The sequence below is a fragment of the Lagopus muta genome, chromosome 7 (assembly GCF_023343835.1).
Source record: "Lagopus muta isolate bLagMut1 chromosome 7, bLagMut1 primary, whole genome shotgun sequence".
NCBI lineage: Eukaryota > Metazoa > Chordata > Aves > Galliformes > Phasianidae > Lagopus > Lagopus muta.
The window spans coordinates 24597361-24615750 of NC_064439.1; the positions used below are offsets into that span (position 1 = coordinate 24597361).

The 18390-nt window shown below is 36.8% G+C and overlaps 1 protein-coding gene across 5 annotated transcripts in view; it reads right to left on the reverse strand.

The window, feature by feature from the left end:
- COL28A1 (collagen type XXVIII alpha 1 chain) overlaps positions 1-18390 on the reverse strand; it is a 63201-nt gene that overhangs the window by 22026 nt on the left and 22785 nt on the right. For all 5 annotated transcript variants that reach the window (XR_007378278.1, XR_007378277.1, XR_007378276.1 and 2 more), the window contains exons 14-24: positions 18097-18165; positions 17164-17232; positions 15992-16060; positions 15355-15423; positions 14078-14146; positions 12922-12993; positions 10781-10852; positions 10082-10150; positions 7503-7571; positions 5233-5301; positions 4131-4199 (exon numbers count right to left, since the gene is read on the reverse strand). Coding sequence is in view for 2 of the 5 variants with exons in the window: in XM_048951831.1 (XP_048807788.1) it covers positions 4131-4199; positions 5233-5301; positions 7503-7571; positions 10082-10150; positions 10781-10852; positions 12922-12993; positions 14078-14146; positions 15355-15423; positions 15992-16060; positions 17164-17232; positions 18097-18165 (765 nt within the window). In the remaining 3 variants the exon portion in view is untranslated. The remainder of the gene's footprint in view (positions 1-4130; positions 4200-5232; positions 5302-7502; positions 7572-10081; positions 10151-10780; positions 10853-12921; positions 12994-14077; positions 14147-15354; positions 15424-15991; positions 16061-17163; positions 17233-18096; positions 18166-18390) is intronic.

Genomic DNA, 18390 nt, shown 5'->3' on the forward strand with positions numbered 1-18390 from the left:
GAGGAAGTTATACTGACAATGCTTTGCAATACACACTGTTTTTTAAGAGATTCTGGGCTGCTGTGGACAAGGAAGCAATCAGTAAGCCATTGTGAAGGGAAGGTACTGAGCAAATAAACAATTTGCAGTGTTCTATTTTGCTGCAGTTGCAACCTACTCTTAAATCAGCCCTGACAAAAAAAAAAGCACAAGTATGTCTTGAAGTTTTGTCTCTCTTTCTCCCACAAGTAATACATTCTTACATGGGGTCAATGCAGGTGAAGGATCAAATTTTAGCCTCACATGCTTAGTTAATACCAGATGCCTCACTGAAAAGCTCTTTTGTAGAGCTTTATAGAAATTATCAGTTTTTGTATTTCTTGGCTTAGAGAAAAAGACTTTCGTTTTGCTTTATAAGTTGCAAACGGGAGCAGGTTTTTTTTCCTAAGGTGTGACACTAAGCTGTTCTCCAGGGAATTCATTTCAAAAAGGATTAGTGCTGCTCTCTGATGAGCTCTAATTTATTTCCTGCACTGTGCTTGTAGACAAGCTAAGTCACCATTGGTGAACTAGAAAAACACCACAGAAACAAGAAATAAAAAGCTGAGTCAAGACTACTAAGACACTAAGCCATGTGGTGCAGTTAATACAGGAGAAGGAAGGGATGCCATAGAAAGGGACCTGGACAAACTATAGTTGTGGATACATGTGAACATATTGAGATTCAATAAGACCATGTGCCAGGTGTTGCAAGATGTTGAGTCGGGGTAATCCCTGATATATGCACAGACTGGGAGAAGAACTCACTGAGAGCAGCTCTGATGAGAAAAGACCTGGGGGTCCTGGGGGATTAAAAGCTTGACATGAGCTAACAGTGCACTTGCAGCCCAGAAAGCCAGCAGTGTCCTGGGCTGCGTCAAAAGAGGGAAGGCCAGCAGGGTGAGGGAGGTGACTATTCCCCTCTACTTTGTCCTTATGAGGATTCACCTGGAGTACTATGGCCAGGCCTGGGCCCCCCAGCACAAGAAAAAGATGGAGCTGTCAGAGAGGGTCCAAAGAAGGACCACAAAGATGATTAGAGGGATGGAGCACCTCTCTTATGAAGAAAGGCTGAAAGATCTGGCCTTGTTCAGCCTGGAGAGGAGAAGGCACCAGGAAGATCTCATTACGGCCTTCCAGTACCTAAAGAGAGCTTATAAACAGGAGGCAGACTGTCTTTTCACACAGTCTGATGGTGACAGGACAAGGGGAACTAGTTTTAAACTAAAAGAGGGGAGATTTAGATCAGATGTTAGCAAGCAACTTTTTACTCAGAAGGTACGGAACAGGTAGCCCAGAGAAGCTGTGGGTGCCCCATCCCTGGAGGTTTTCAAGGTCCAGTTGGATGGGGCCATGGGCAGCCTGATCTGTGGGTGGCAATCCTGCCCATGGCAGAGGGATTGAAAACATCTTTAAGATGATCTTTAAGGTCTCTAAAGAGATCTTTAAGGTCTCTTCCAACTCAAGCCTCTCCATGCTTCTGTGACAATAAAAGTACAGGACTCCAAAACTTATTTCTTATCATTCGATCAAGAAAGCTCATTAAATGACCTAATGCTCACATGAAAAATAAATTTTGGCCTCCAAGGATATGTATCTCATTTACCCTAAGACTTGTATTGGTACTGAAACACACAATAGACACTGCAGCAATCTCTTCAGTGAGAGCTGGTTGATATAAGAATTTAAGAAAAAAGACCTTGCATCTCTACCTTTCTCATTTTAGTTCAAGTAGAGTTGCCTTAAGCCACAGAAGTTATTAACATTGCAAATGGATCCATCCCAAATGTTCATGCTGTGCTAAGGATTTTAATAATCCTCCTGTTATGTGATTACTGAGAATGAAACTTTCTTTATGCTTGGTGCTGTGCTCTTACTCTTGAATGTCTGTAACCCATCTCCCATTCAGCAATATTGCTTATGTGTATACTTTTTATTTTACTCTGACATTATCTGCCTCTGTTTAAATGCTATAGAAAATAGCGTGCTGCCCAGATTGAATGCATTCCACATGTTCCAATTTTGATTTCATATAAATTTGACCTCTAATCTATAAAATTCCTATCTTACAGTGTGCACATATGTGAGCCTTTTCTGAGAGCAGGGAGAACAGAATGTGATTCAGCTGAATGGAACATTTGTATGTAATGAGACTCAAAGGAATTTCAAATTGACTAGTGAGTAAATGTATGAATCTCTGTTATGAAATAAATGCTCTTTTCACATTCTGAGATTGTTGGCATTATTATTATTATTGTTTTTTTTTTTTAACATGTAAAGGATGAGAGACAGCCAGTGATCATCCATTTTATGAACTAATTTCTAGAGGGATTTTCACTGTTCAGGTGAATTATTTTCCCCTGTGAAACATTTGCTTCCAGGAAATTCTGTAGAGATTAAAGATTTCAAACTTTGTGTGAACAAACAGAAAGACAAAATAGAAGGGTGAACAACTGTTTGTGTTGTTTCTTTTTTTCACTGTACTTTCCAGTGATATAAAAATTCTCCTTTGGGAAATTCCACTGCAATTATTGTGGTGGTTTTGTTTCACTTAAAAGCAAGAAAACAAACAAACAAAAACCCTTTTAATTGCATTTTGGATTTGTTTAACTCAAATTTCCTTACATTAAATCCCTATATTCCCAATTAAATTTTGTTTTAAATTTCTTGGTCTTTTAATATTTCAGCCATGGTCATCTTAGTGAGAGATCACCTTGTCTGATTACCTGACATGACCTTCCAATTTATTTTTCTGGAGGAAATACTATTCCCCAGAATTATATATTTAGGAATCAAGGGGGAATTCTAGATGTAAAGTTGTCCCTAGACATTTTGCATCCTTAAGTTATATTTTTATGTAATAACTGCTTTAATAATCTTCTACAATATTTTAGGGTTTAAATGAAATGTTATTCTGCAGTAACAAGAAAAAATATCTTGTAAGACTGTATTATATCAAGTGTAAAGCTTTTATTTGGAAAAAAAAGCCTCACATAAAATACCTAATTAGTTTAGTGCTATCTGTTTTCTGCAAGTCTATACTGACTGCCACAAATGAAATTATGTTCTTTAGTCTTGGCATGTGCCAGATTCTGTATTACTCCGGGTGGAATGTCTTGTATCAGAAAGTGGTAACTGTGAACAGAAGCACAAATCCTGGTGTTCCGGGTTCCTATCATCAGACTATTGGTAATCCTACGGATGAATGGCCGTCAGTTTTTCCTTCATTGTGGATTTGTTTTTAAGACATTATTGTTATTGTTTATTTTTGATGGGAACTTTCATGCTCTGAGAACTGAAGTTAAAAGTTCTGTTGGGAAAAAAAAAGGTAATGTTTATTTTGCTTTCTACTACAACATGCTCTGTGTTTCCTATTTCACACGTAATAAGGAAATCATTAATTAAACCACTCTGCAGGACACCATAAAGCAATTTATAATATGATTTTAGCCATAATTTACTTTTTTCTGAGTTTTTATAACATAGTAGCTACAATGTGACTTTTTAGACCAATTATACACTGCATGGAGCTTTGTAACACTTCAGCTATTTTGTGTTTTATGATAAAGCAAACAAATAAACTCAGAACTGTTTCAGTGTTGAACTTCTAATCTCTTTATTGTTTCCTTTTGTTTGTGTGTTCATTTTTTTGCTATCAAGTTTTTCCTATAAAGTGTTATTCATTTTCAGGTAAGATCTATAGTCTTCTCTGGGGAATCAACAACTAGGAATTTTAAAAATACATCACTGTTTCACCTGTAATCACTATTTCCCCTTATTTGTTCAGAGTCCTGCCCTTTTCTTTGCCAGAAGAAAGAAAGAGAGTAATTACTAAGCAATATTCTGCCTGCATTGGATTCTGACTTCCATATGGAAATTCCAGCACATAAAAACACTCTGATTTTTGGGTGTATGGAAAATCTGAAGATATAAAGCAAGAACTGGTTTGCATCTAACAAGGTAGAAAAATCTTTTGCAAGCTTTTCTTTGAATCAAAAAGCAAAGCGGGAGATGAAATTTCAGCATTTTGTCATCGTAATGCACTTTGTAGAGAGATATTTGTCTATACTGTCTACTAGCCAGATAGATGCATGTACAACCATTGCACGTACCTTTGGTCCAGGATCTCCCATACTACTTGGGCCTTCTGGTCCTGGAGGGCCTGCTGGTCCTGGAGGTCCCTGGTACAAGAAGAATATAGCATGTCATTAGTTGTCCTAAAGAAATAGTAGATATGTTCTGCAATAAAGAAGAGAATTTCAGCAGTATTATTAATCTCTCTGTTTCTGTTGTTCTCAAATTTGCAGTATTTCTATTGTGTACTGAGCAACAGCTCAATCCTTCACAACCCCTTCAGCTGCACATCATACTGCTGAAGGCATCCCTACCCTCCCTTTCAGCATTCAGAGGACAGATGTCTTTGCTCTATCAAAGCTACTTAGACTTAGCTACATAACTGTCATTCATATCTGCTTGTAGTTTACAGAACTGATCTTTACAGGTCATGAGGTAGGCAAAGTTGGCCTAAGAATGGGAAAGACACAAGCTACCACCTGCAGATATTTCAAAGATATGTATTCATATGGCAGGGAGAAACACAGACAGTTTTTCTCAAAGCATTTGGAGATAGGAGTCCTTTAATAACCATAATTTAAGGAATACTATTGCTGAGTAAAACTCTTCTTATTGTTTGGTCTCTAATAGAAATGCAGCATGCACACATACATAAACCTAAGTTTTCCATCCTGTAATTGGGTAGAATATAATCAGCAGCTTTAGTTTTATTAATGAATGGCTTGGCCAAGCAGATATTTTCTCTTGAAGAGAAAATAAGGAAGAAAGAAAAAAAAAGGAAGAGAGGAAGGAACTCAAAGCAATAATAACATTACATACATAATGTAATCTTATTACATAATGTGAACACATATGAGCAGCCATGAAGACTTCAATGAAATTACATAAAAACTCTTTCATGATGCTGAAACAAAAGCAGTTCAGTCCATGCCCAGTTCTGATTGTAGATCTAGTATCCAGGACAGGAAAGGGCTTCATACCAAATCTGAGGTATTTAAAATTGGTGAAGGATGAAAGAGAAGTTTAGTTACACTTAACTGTCTAATATAGAGCATACAAAGTAATTTTTGTTTTTGTATAACACTAAGTACAGAATGTAATTATAAGCAATAAACAGTAAAACATTAAACTTATACTTACAGCTTCACCTTTGTGGCCTTCACCTTTTTCTCCACGGGGTCCAGGTAGTCCAGGTGGTCCTGGGTTACCCTAAATACAAAGTAATAAATCAGGCACTGTGCATGTAACCAGATCATTGTAATGTAACACACTTAAAGGCCTCCACCAGGACTTAGAGTCATTTGTGAGAACACTTTGGCTGTGACCATTCAACCAATTCTTTATCCACTGAATTGTCCACCCTTTAAATCCATCTCTCTCCAATTTAGAGATAGCAGTGTTACATGGGATTGTGTCAAAGCACACGTAGATGTCATTAGTCACCCTTCCATTGTTCCCAGAAGCAGTCACTCCATTGTAGGAAGGCCAACAGATTGGTCAGGTGTGATCTACCCTTAATGAAGCCATGCTGGCTATCTCACATCACCTCCTCTTCTTGCATGTGCCTTAACATATCTGCTCCATTATCTTCCCAGGCACAAACATGAAGCTTACTGGCCTGCCGTTTGTCAACTCTTCCTTTCTCTCTTTCTTTAGAATGGAAGTGATGTTTCTCTTTTTCCAGTCACCAGGGATTTTACCTGACAGCCATGACTTTTTAAATATGATGGAGAATGGTTTGGCAACCACATCAGCCAGTTTCTTCAGGACCCTGGGATGCATGTCATCCAACCCCATAGACTTACACATGTTGTCTCATAGGGTGGTCTCTGACTTGCTCTTCTCTTAAAGTGGAAGGGATTTTGTTCCCCTAGCCCCCACCTAGAGGTTCAGGTACATGATAAATGTGGAAGGCCTGACTGCCACCAAGGCAAAAAACTTGAGTACCTCAGTACCTCAGTCTTCTCCATGTTCATTAAGGCCAGTTCTTTATTCTCATTTATCACAAAATAAAACTTAAAACTATAAAGTATCTCTCAAGGTACATTGGCAGTTTGCACTAAAGTTGTTCCTATGTGACTGCCGAAACAATTGGAATTACTTGTTAATACTTGTAAGTCACACATTCACCCCACATCTAAGCATGGCACGCATACAGCCACACAGGGGACACTGCACATCCCCTCACACAGTACTAGAGTGCCAAGAAAGGAAAATGGACTCTACTATAGATTGATGGAAGGTTAGTTCATAGAATCATAGAAACTTAGAATCATTAAGTTTGGAAAAGACCACTAAGATCATCATCTAGTCCAACTGACAACTTATCACCACCATGCCTGCTAAACCATCAGCTAAACCACATGTCCCTCAGTGCCAAATTTACATACTTCTCGAATGCCTCTGGGGATGATGATTCCACCACTTCCCTGGGCAGCCTGTTCCAATGCCTCACCAGTCTTTCTGAGAAGAAATTTTTCCTAATATCCAATTTGAACATCCACTGGCACAACTTAAGGCCACTACCCCTCATCCTACCACCTTGGAGAAGAGATCAACTCTCACCTTGCTTCAACCTCCTTCCAGTTAGCTGTTGGAGAGTAATTAAGTTTTTCCATGAGCCTCCTCTTCCCCATACAATCCCACTGCCCTCAGTTGCTCCATGTAAGACTTGTGTTCCAGACCCTTCAATACCTTCACTCCCCTTCTTTGGACACACCCCAGGGCCTCAATTAAAATAATAAAATATGAGTTCATCTCTATTTTTATTTTCAATTCCGGCATAGTAAAAAACCTGCCAAACAGATTTTCATTTTAGCAAACCACTGTAAACACCAAACACACATTAACACAATCTCTTCTTTAATAACTGGGGTTCTGTTAGGTAGTTAGATTTGCCATTAGTAACATAACATAAATCATAAATCTACTGCCAAATCTGCTATAAGAGATAGCTCTTTAGCCCAAATTATGCAGTTGTTTGTGTGTTGTTTTACTTTTAAAGTCTGCATCAGAAATACAATAGAGATGGCTACAATATAGCATGTCTATGATTACTGCTTCTCACAGCACAATTTTGTGGTATCTGGATAATACAATCCCAGTGACTCACGGTGAGTCAGTGTACTTGCAACAAGGCAGGTGACGTTGTCATGGATGACATACTGAATTAATTCACTGACACTACTTGTTTTAAAGTTATTTCCTGAAGGAGTACTATAGAGACAGTTACTCTGTTGCTCCTAAAAATAAATGAAAAGAGAAAGGAATATAGACATAAACGTGCCCATAGCTTTCACTTTCGTAGACATCACCAGGCATAAAAATGTTGCTCAGGCAGTTTCTGCACTTTCACAGGAGCTTTGCGCATGTCTCAGATTTGCTTTCCAACTTTGTCTCAAAATTCCTACCTGTGGACCCGGTTTTGAATCTCCAGGACGTCCATCCTCTCCTGGTGGCCCAGTACGTCCTGGATCTCCCTATTTAAAAAGAAATAAAACCAAAGACATTTTCATTATTTTCATTATTAATATTTGAGGTTTTACAGGAAAGAACAAGTATTCCATTCCTTATGACACTGACACGACAATTGCTGAGCTAGGTAGTATGAAATCAATACTTCAACAGGAAGTTACTACTAGCACAAGCTAGGACAGGCTGGTGTAAGGCTGATGTAACCTTGTTCCTGCCAGAGAACAGTGGATAGCAAAGAAATTAAAAGTGATGGCAAAGACAGGGGATATTTAGAAAGGCTAAATATGCAATTGCATATGGCACAGCATTTCAAAGTTGCAAACTCCACAGGCTGAATTTTATGAAGACCCAGGAAGAAACTTGAGTTTTTCTTCAGATATTACCCAGGGTAATTTTAGCCCTGCCAGTGACTTTCCTGGAAAGCAAAGAGGCTTAGATTTCACTTTTCTCATGCTAACTCTTGGACTTTGTCTGATGTTCAATTTATGGCAACAGATTTTTTACTTTAAGCATCATGAAAAGAAAAATTCAGTTTCCAGTGAAACTTTTGCTATTTTTTAAAAGTACTGAGAAAGTCAGTGTTTCAGGACATTCACTGGGGAATGCAGATCAAAGGTTCTGCCAAAACCATGTGGTAACTGCAACCATGAGAAAGGAATCTGAAGTAAAAACTGCTATCTAATGTTACTGTCTCCATATTAGTAACAGCATAATGGCTGCCTAGGGAAATGAACATCTAATCCCCAAACGTGGGTGTAGCTCAGAACAAATAAATTTCCAAATACACAACCACAGCTGTTCAGGAGTTAGATGTAGATCTACTATTACATTAAATACTTAGAGATATACTAAGAAGAACTCAGACCATGACAACTCCTGGGACTGCAAAGTATGCCATTTCCCTCGCCTAATAAATTTATGCCTGGCTTCACTACTTCAGATACCAGGATATTCCAAGAACATGAATGCTAGCAAAACATTGTATTTTCCACAATGAAGAGAGAATACAGACCTGTACAGTCTGTTATATTTTTGAGCAGTTGGCAGAAACACAAGAGAATTTTGTTTAAACAAAAAAATTATTATGGAACTAAATCGGCAAAGATTTTTATATATTCTAAAAACCAACTTGCACTTTATAAATACTCAAACTACTTATACTGATCTACTAGTTTCTGCACATAAAAGCCTGATATAAAATCTAGTAAAGTCTGAAAACTCCTACAGGCTCCAGTGAATTTTTATTGTGGCTCTTCTGCTATGAAGGTGCAATGAACTGTACCAAAGTGATCAAATTAGAGTGGAAAGGGCAGTAAAATCTACAAAGTTATTATTTTCAGCAAGACTGTAATACAAATGACTTACTGGTCTATTAAAAAATATCACATTAATGAAGAAAATGGCACTATGTCCAGGAGGCTGACAGGTGTTACAGCATGTCACTTATATTTTCTTTACATAAAGTTTTGCAAATTATTATGACTTTAATCTAAAATAAGAGCTATGAGCAGCTCACACTCCTTTCTTTCTTCTCAGTAGTTGCATTTTTACTACAGCTGTACCTTGATCTTGTTCTGTCTTTCCTACCTCATCTGTACACAAACCAGCTCAAGCCACAACCTAGCCCTCTGTGATGTCCTGTTGCCAGGCTGTTAAGTACACTGAATATACAATACCTACATGTGCATGTGTGTAGGTGCAAATATATACTGAAGGGAGAAGAAAACTGGGGATGAAGTGTCTTCAGAGTCACTGAATTTGTGATTACTATACCAAAGCTGAAGAGCATCAATTAATGCTGAACTTATTATTATAAAAACAGCCACTATTTTATTTATAAAATAAAAATGGGAATTTATGAATATTCAAATGTTTTCAAAACCTCCAAAGTTAGTTTTACTGTTGATAAATCAGCATATTTTCCTCAGAAGGACAAGTCCCATCCAATTCAAGTACATTTTTTCTGTAGATAAAATGAAGGGGATATAGCTCTAGTTATCTGGTATATAGTCTTTCATTTAAAGCACTGCACACAGTCCAGTTATTCTCTTGAAAATGACATGCAAAGATACACACAGAAACATTCACTTCCAAAAAGTCTTCTAGTTCAGCATATAACTTGTGGAAGTACACAAAGACACCTTCCTGCAGGGGCTCACTGCTGCATTCAAGAAATCTTTAGACTTTCCAAGAAAAAAATGCTTAAGAAAATGAGAAATAAGAGGAGATGAAAGTGATTAATTTAAAAGTAGGGACCAATACTTTTTTTTTTTTTTAATAAATGGCTTTAAGAAGCAATAACACCCACTAAGCCCAATACCATGTTAAATGGCCACAAAACACTATGTTACTTTTTGGTGTTTCTCAGTACTCTTGACCTCTAAAATGCACTCAGCTTTATTACTAAAAAAAGAAATTTTAACTTCTTTAATTTACGTTCCTTCACCTTTGACAGAAATGTGCACTAACAAATATCCAGTCGCTGGTCCCCAGCACATGCATACTAGATAATCACCTTTGGTCCAGGAGGCCCCCGAACAGATGATCCAGCAACACCAGGTGGCCCTCTCTCTCCTGGTTCACCCTATTATAAAATAGCATAATTCTCATTTAAACAGTATAATTTTCTGCACAAGTAACAATTTTTTAAAAATATTTTCAAAACTTTATGTTATAAAAACATCTATAAAACTTTACATAAAAATTGACAATATTTGGGAAAAAAACATAAATCAACTTACAGCTCTCATGGAAGGTGGCCCAATTTTCAAGTTTTAAATGACTACTTGTTTAACTTTACATTTAATTTTTTTAAATAGTAATTAATTTTTTGTGTCTGGAATACTAAGCCAGAATAATAACCAGAACGCTGGTATTTTTTCAATTTACTTACCATTATACTTAATGCACACAAAATACTCTGATAGAAAGCTAATGTTTCCAAGACAAAATCTGCAAAATGTTTATTATTAGAATTACTCTGGCAATTTTAATTCAGCTTCCCAGTGCTCAAGCATAACTATAAAGTTTATAATTACATTTTCCTGTTCTTTCTCTTCTCAGGACTCTCACGTCATTTAGTACAAACAGAACAAACAATAGGATTGTTTTGGCTTTTTAAAGCAAGGTACACTTGAGAAACTTATATGTTAAATATATCCTATGAATTTTTGTATGAAATACAAAGTGAAGGGTTGCTCTGAAAGAAGCTTACTTTTGCTCCAGATATGCCTTTTTCTCCTTTAAGACCCTTCTCTCCATGGGATCCTTTTTCTCCTGGGTCACCCTGAAGAAAGCAAAGCTTTGGTTTAAATTAAAGCAAAATTTCATTCACAGCTGAATGATGCCCATAATTAGAAATTTAGATGCTTCATTCAATCTGAAATCCCATTCAGTTTTTAGAATCTGCTCCAAATGTCTTAAATTTAACTAGATAAGGGATAAAAACATTTGTTTACTCATAATCTTTCCAATCTTTTAATTTCATATTTAGACATCTAAATAGTCACATCATTTACCTTAGTTCCTTCTCTTTCCATATCAGCATGCTGAGACAGTCATAAAATCGCTTAGGTTCCACATATTACATTAGGTTTAGGAAAATTATATAGGAAAATTTTGATTTTTTTGCATAATATCAACTGAATTAGTGTATTAGAACAACTGCGGGTAATTCAGAAAATGAAAATTAGATTACAATGAAGTTTAAGCATTCATCTTTGATTTGAGGTCTTGATGGACGTGGTAGTTCAGAGTCTGCTGTTGTTTAGCATCCCTGAGGTCCTGTTTCTGCAAGACATCTTTCCACTGGCATAAAACTGCCAGAACATCTCTGTGCCCACTGTTCACAGCAGACATCAAACTGTTCTTTGCATTGTCCTGAGTACACAAGTTAGTTGCTCAGTGCTAACATTTTAAGTTATAATGAATTATGACAATGAAGGTGATTATATCAAGATAATCATGGGAATAATGAGTGTGAAAGAAAAATTCAGCATTGTCAAGTACAAAAGCTAAATGCAACTTTAACTCAACCTTTAATCTCAATTCAGTTGTATCTTCCTGATACACCAAGAGCTTCATTTCAAAGAACTTTAATAGTAGGTGATTTCTATTCATTTTTTTTTCCAAAGTAACAACACAAATGCACATATCTTTCCATAGTGGAATGTTGGTATTTGCACTGCCCTTGCAGCTGAAAAAACATGAAGGTGCATCCTTAATAGGTGTTAACTACAGCTATTTGGACACTTTCTGATTAAAGATTTATAGTTAAAAAATATTACACTGAATAATAGAATCATAGAATGGCCTGGATTGAAAAGGCCTGCTATGTGCAGAGTCACCAACCGCTAGACCAGGCTGCCCAGAGCCACATCCAGCCTGGCCTTGTGAGGCACCCACAACCTCCTTGGGCAACCTGTTAACCTGTTCCAGTGCATCACCACCCTCTGTGTGAAAAACTTCCTCCTAATATCTGACCTAAACCTGCCTTATCTTAGTTAAGATAGGACAAGGGGGAAAACCACTATCCACCCTTGTAAACAGTCATACCCTCTCCTGTTTATACACTCCCTTGAAATATTGGAAGGTCACAGTGAGATCTCCCCAGAGTCACATTCAGTTCATCAGTTCAGTATGTTATTAAGGTGCTACCCTTGTATAAAGCTGCACAGCAGCAGACTTTGAAGGCCCCTGGATTGTCAGCAGCCATTCAACAACTAGCCAAAGCAATGAGTTTTGCTCACTCAGCACCTTACTCTCTTTCGATGAAGTAAAATTAAAATCCTCCTCCTTGCTCTAAATTGACTGTATTGGTCACTTTGATTTGCTGCCCTCTAAACTTTTTTCCACCATACTGAATTTATTAACCTTTCTTGTAACATGCCTGAGATTTTCTTAAAGTCTCAGAATTTCCCTTGGAAACAAGGAGCTTTGGTTTTGGATCTCTGTGGCAGTTTAGATACCGTGCTGGAAGACTTCAGCCACAGCTCACAATTCTTCTAGATATTGCAGGCTACATCAATTTAGCCTGATTTCTTTGTGTCAGGAAAAATCTGAACAAACTTTAAGACACAAGACACTATCTGTTGTGAAGACTGTGAAAATTAGTGGAAGTCGTCAGCCCATAAAAGGCAGGACTGCTGAAACAGCCGCATATTCAGATGACAGTCACTGTAAACAAAATTTGCTGGAAACATCTCAACTATCACCCTCCTGTACTACACAAATCTATTGGCACATGCTATCCCCCAGGATGAACTGCTTGTTATTAAATATCTGAAAAGCATTGAAGGCTGAGTTTGGTCTTCTTTCATCTAAGGCTTTTATATGCAGGAAAACACATTTTCTTACCCTTTTGCCTGGATCCCCAGGGATTCCCTGAATTCCTTTCTCTCCTGGGACTCCTGGTTGACCTGTATCTCCCTTAGAGAAGAATAAATAATAGTATCTGCATACATCAATAAATTTTTTCATTCTGTAAAATGGTTCTAACAGTGTGTTAGAATGTTAACTCATTAGATACAATATTTTTACTCAGGTAAAGGTTGTTATTCCCAATAAGTTAAATATTCTATAGATCCAAAAAGATAAGTATTCTGAAGTTCTCTTAAAGCCTACATCTTAAGCCTTGGTTTTGTGTTAAATAAATTTACATTTATTCAGCAAGTAAAAACATGGATGAAATTTGATTGTTATTCTGTATACAATGCTAACATAATAAAAAAGCAATTTTCTTGCAAAGTCAAACACTATGGATTGAAGGATGCTCAGTCTAAAATGCATGTGTAAACTAATCATTTTTCTTGTGAATTTGTATTAGAATCTTTGGTTTATCTGAATATATTGCACTGCATGAGTTGGATGATGCTCATAGACTGGTTTGTTCCATAAATGAAAGTGGGAATTGAAGCCTACCTCGCTTGTTGTATAAACTGGTCTAGGCATTGCTTCCAAGACAGACCTTGCTACAAAGAGTTGAAAATATATATAGGAACCAGTCCTGCCCAGTGCTTCTTCCATGAAAAAAATCACCAAACTCAAAATACCCATGACACTTCACCCAATTTTGGGGGAATTCCTATTTGAAATGGCAAGGTTCTTGTACACAGCTTTTGTAATGGCAGTTGAAGTCAAAGCCGTAAGCGCTTACCATCTTTTCAAACATGAAAGCAGTGTGAGCACAGCCATCAGATAAGACCAAATTGTTTCCAATCACTGTGGAGGAATAGAGGTCCACACCAGGCCACAGAGGTATCTCACTAGCTTAGAGAAGATGGGAACAAGCTCTTTCTGTTATGGCTGCAGTAATGGTGTTAGGAGCATGGGAGCCTTAGAAGGACATTTTGATTCTAAAGGGTAAAAATTTGAAATGACAGGAATATCTAGATCTCATAGATTTGATTTGATTTTAGTTAATTAACAGAAACAAAATCTTCTACTTTATTTATCAGTAACATGGGGAAAAAAAACAGAATTCACTGTAAGAAACAGTTGAAAACAGGCTTACTTTTAACCCTCGTTCTCCAACTGCTGGGAGTCCTGGTTCTCCTTTTTGTCCACGTTCACCCTGTTCACCCTAATAACAAAAAACACTTCTGTTTGTATTACTTAAATAACTTGTTTGCACATAGAAATGGTCAAATTTTCAGTCAAGTCATTTTTGACTGAAATATTCTTTTCTGTCAAAACTCCAGTAACTTGTAGGACTGCATCTATTTTATTCATCCATGCACTGTGGAAAAAGTCTAAGTAAATAATTCCAACTTCCTTCTTCTTGTTCTAATTCATTTAAGTGCACTGTATTTTCTATTTTATATTCATATATCAAAGACTCTGCTTTCACTGAAAGAAAGATAATTCCATATAAAGAAAAATCAGAACTTCTGTTTAAGAGAAAGTTTTGCCCTTGTGATTCTTCTTTCCAGTAGTATAAAACTAGTTATTTCTAAAGAAATAGGAATTTAATTTTCCAGTTACATTTTTCAGATTGGTTTTCACAGTAAAGAAATGTTTTCATATTTAATGTTTCAGAACTACCCATTTTTCCCTACATTACTATTAAACATTGTTGCTGTGACTGCTACTTATGTGCCACAGTAACGTCCAGATGAACATGACTGTACTTGCTGCTTTTGCTGGAGTGACAACTGATTCTTTTGTAAATCAAGGTGATTAAGAAGCATACATCCACTTCATAATTTATTAGTTCATTCCATTAGCTCTCCTGAATATTTTGCCAAATTCCCTTTTTCCTCTCACGCAGCTCTTACCTGATACTAGACATTGCTAGAGGCTTGGACTTTGGAAGCAGTAATTCTTTACCCTATTTTCTCGTATGGTGCACTGCTGCCTACTATATTTAAGCTCTTTTCTTTCTCCTAGTGTTGAAAACCTTTGGTTTTGGTTCTCTCTCATGGTCACCGTGGAAGGCTGAAGGATAGACAAGCCTAACAAGTCTCCAAACTGTAACTGGTTTACAGATAAGTAGCTTACTAAAATTATATAAATGTAATATGTATGAGGAATTAAATTCATTCGATAAAAATACGTCTGAAAGACACTTTGTTTATAAATTTGTGTTCACCTAGAACACAAAATCCACTTTGAAAACATGAGTGTTTTTTTCCTTTAAAGATTCAAAAGTGAATTGCTATTTTCAATGAACAGTTCTCCAGTGAACTTTTTCACCTCACGAAGCGCAATCTTGAAAATCTAGCACAAATACACTGCTTGTTGCTTCTTGCTAGTGAAAGATATTTTTTAAAATAATGTATTAATTATTACCTTTGGACCCTGAAAACCAAAACCTTTAGATCCTTTTGGCCCAGGATTTCCTTTTGGACCTTGTATACCCTATAAAACAAAAATGCATTATTTTCTTCTATATTTGAAATTAACCATGAGTCTATCAGCTTACAATTATATTATTTCATCACTGTCATTTTTCTGTGGATTTTACAGCCTCACCCAAGTGCAATGATCACAGTTACTCTTTAGGGAGAAAGCAAATGGGAAGCATCTCAGTATCTGCATGTAAGATCTGATTCACTGGTACAGTACATGGTAAGCATGACCTTTAATCAACTTTTCTAAAAACAAAACAAAAACCAAAAACACAAAGCAAAATATCTTTGGACATTTCTGTTATTCTGCATCCACCTATTCAAGGCTGTGTTCAAGTTTCAACAGAGCTTGAAATTCAAAACCGGTGGACCTCAGGGGCAGCTTTGTGTTCAGTTGTGGCTGGGTCTCTATGAAAAGACTGGATGAAATGCAGGACAGATCGTACAATATATATCTAGGCTGTTTATGGGTTTCCTCTGACTTAAGAATGAAACAGACAAATACATGATTCAGCTCATGCTAGCTGTCTCTGGCATATTTGCAGCTCAGTGTCTGTCTGTCCCTCATTCAAACTTACCTCCCTTCCTGGATTACCGAATCCTGGTGGTCCTGGTGGGCCCTGTGGTCCTACCTGGCCTTGTTCGCCCTATACAAAAAGTATTCCAGAGTGCTAAATTGCAATAAACCATGTTAGCTGATTAACATGCTTAAATTAATCACAGAGTAGTAGTGCCTCAAGCTGAATTATTTTGAATTGCGCTGCTTCTTTTTGAGAGAAATAAGAATTTTGAGAAGAATCATAGAATGGCTTGGGTTGGAAGGGATCCCAAGAATCATCCAGTTCCAACCCCCTGCCACAATACCTTAAAGTCTGCTTATGGCAATTGATTTAATGAAATTTCTTCATTCCTTCAAACACTATCTCATTTATAATAGACAGTGAAGGCTAGAAGAATCAGTAGCTTATATATGCACACAGATTAACTTGAAGGATTATCTTGCATAGAAATATACAGCTTCTGGCACAACACTCAGAAGAAAAGCTTGTGACCATGAAGAGGACAGTTAGAGAATATTTTGGAAAAATCTTTATCAAGTGGTATTACACAGGTTTTCTACAGCACTTAAGGAGAGAACGGAGGAATTATGGTGGGGAGGTATTGGGAGGGCATGGGTACTGGGAGAGGCACACACCCACAAAGATATCCAGGATGTGGGACCCCAGTCCCTAGAAAACAATAATTCATTTCATTTACACCAGAAGATCTTAATTACTGAAATTGTTCCAAATACTTGCTACCCTGGCCATCACTGCATTTTTGTGATCCTGAGAACCAAAAAGCTAACACATTTCAGAAGCCAGAGTGTTTCTTTATCTGTTTCAGGTCCATTAGACTATACGACTGCAAGCGTGTTCAATATTTTTAAAATATTCAAATGACATTTTATACAACATTTTGGAAATAAATTTATGCGGAACGAAAAAAGTCTATTTCTTCCCTCATACTCTGTACTGCACAGAATACAGTGCTTGGTACTTGCAGTTAACATGAGACTCATTTATTGATACTGATAAGCACAGACTACGAAGCTGCATTGAATGTATAAAGTAGTTCCTGAGATTCCAGGATTCACTCAGACTCCTAAGATTCACACAACTGTTGTGAAGTTTAGTAAATAATTCATCTTTTAATTTAATATATATATAACTAACAATAAATATGATTAGGAAAATATTCAGTCCCTCACCTTGTTACCTTTTATTGATTGACCTGGCAGTCCCTTTGGACCAACTTTGCCTTCAGAGCCTTTTTCACCCTAGAAATATGAAAAAGTTTGGAACTGTACTAAGGAATTTATAAAGAACATCCAAGACAAACTGATCAGCACAATGTGGATAATGAGAAAAAAAGTTTTCCTTTGCAAACAAACAAGAAAAACAGTCAATGGAATTACTAGTTTTACAGAAAAGCAATTCAATTATAGTTCATAATTCCATCTGCATTCATTGTGTTGTTGAACAGAGCTTCAAAAGGAGAAAACTAAACTCTGGGAAATGGAGAGGCACATTTTGAGAATGCGAAAATAAGTTCATTTTATCAGTAAATAGAGTGGCTCAGAACCTTCCAGTGCAAGGAAATGGCTAACATTGTTTCCATGAAAGGAAGAAAAATCTGCTTTATTTAGTAGTTCAAGGCTCTAGAGAATCTTGAAGTCACTCAAGGATTCTGATGAGAAGCCCGGTCACAATTTTACCATAAGTCTTTGCTTGTTTCTATTTATTTTTAAAAAAAGAATGTTTACATGTATTATCAAGTGCCATTAATGAGGTAACTGTCCACAGAGACTCATATAACCCATTTTTTAGTTTCTGAAAATGGTATGACAGAAAGAAAACAGTTCTTGAATATTTTCTTCCAATAGAGAACATAGATAATCTTTCAGAAGACAATGGTAACAAAAATATGATATCTTACTGAACACATAAGACAAAGACTGACTTCTTGAGAGGAACAGTACAGATCTTTTGTAATTATCTTGATAGTTTTGAACTAGGAGGGATATTCAGAGAGCACGGTGATTCAGAAGACTGAGATGGAAAACCAATTCTCTTAAATAGCTTAGACTTTACAGCAGATTTGTTCCACAGTGTTTAAAAAGAAATAAATTCCATAAAACTACCTTTTGGCCTTGAATACCTTCTCCTTGTTCACCTTTCTCACCTGGCAGACCAACGGGGCCACGTGGTCCCTGTAAGAAAAGAAAAAGAATTAGATGACATCAGCATTTCATTTCTTACTGACTTTTTCTCTAACTGCTAATATACCTCCTAGCAACTCTTACAACACAGATAGCTAGCAAGAGTTCCACAACAGCTGGCTGAGTCCAGGTGATTAAAACAAATTGTAATAAACCATAATTGGAGGATTTTGATTAGAAGCTAATGCTGAAATGCCCTGAACATAATTAATGTTT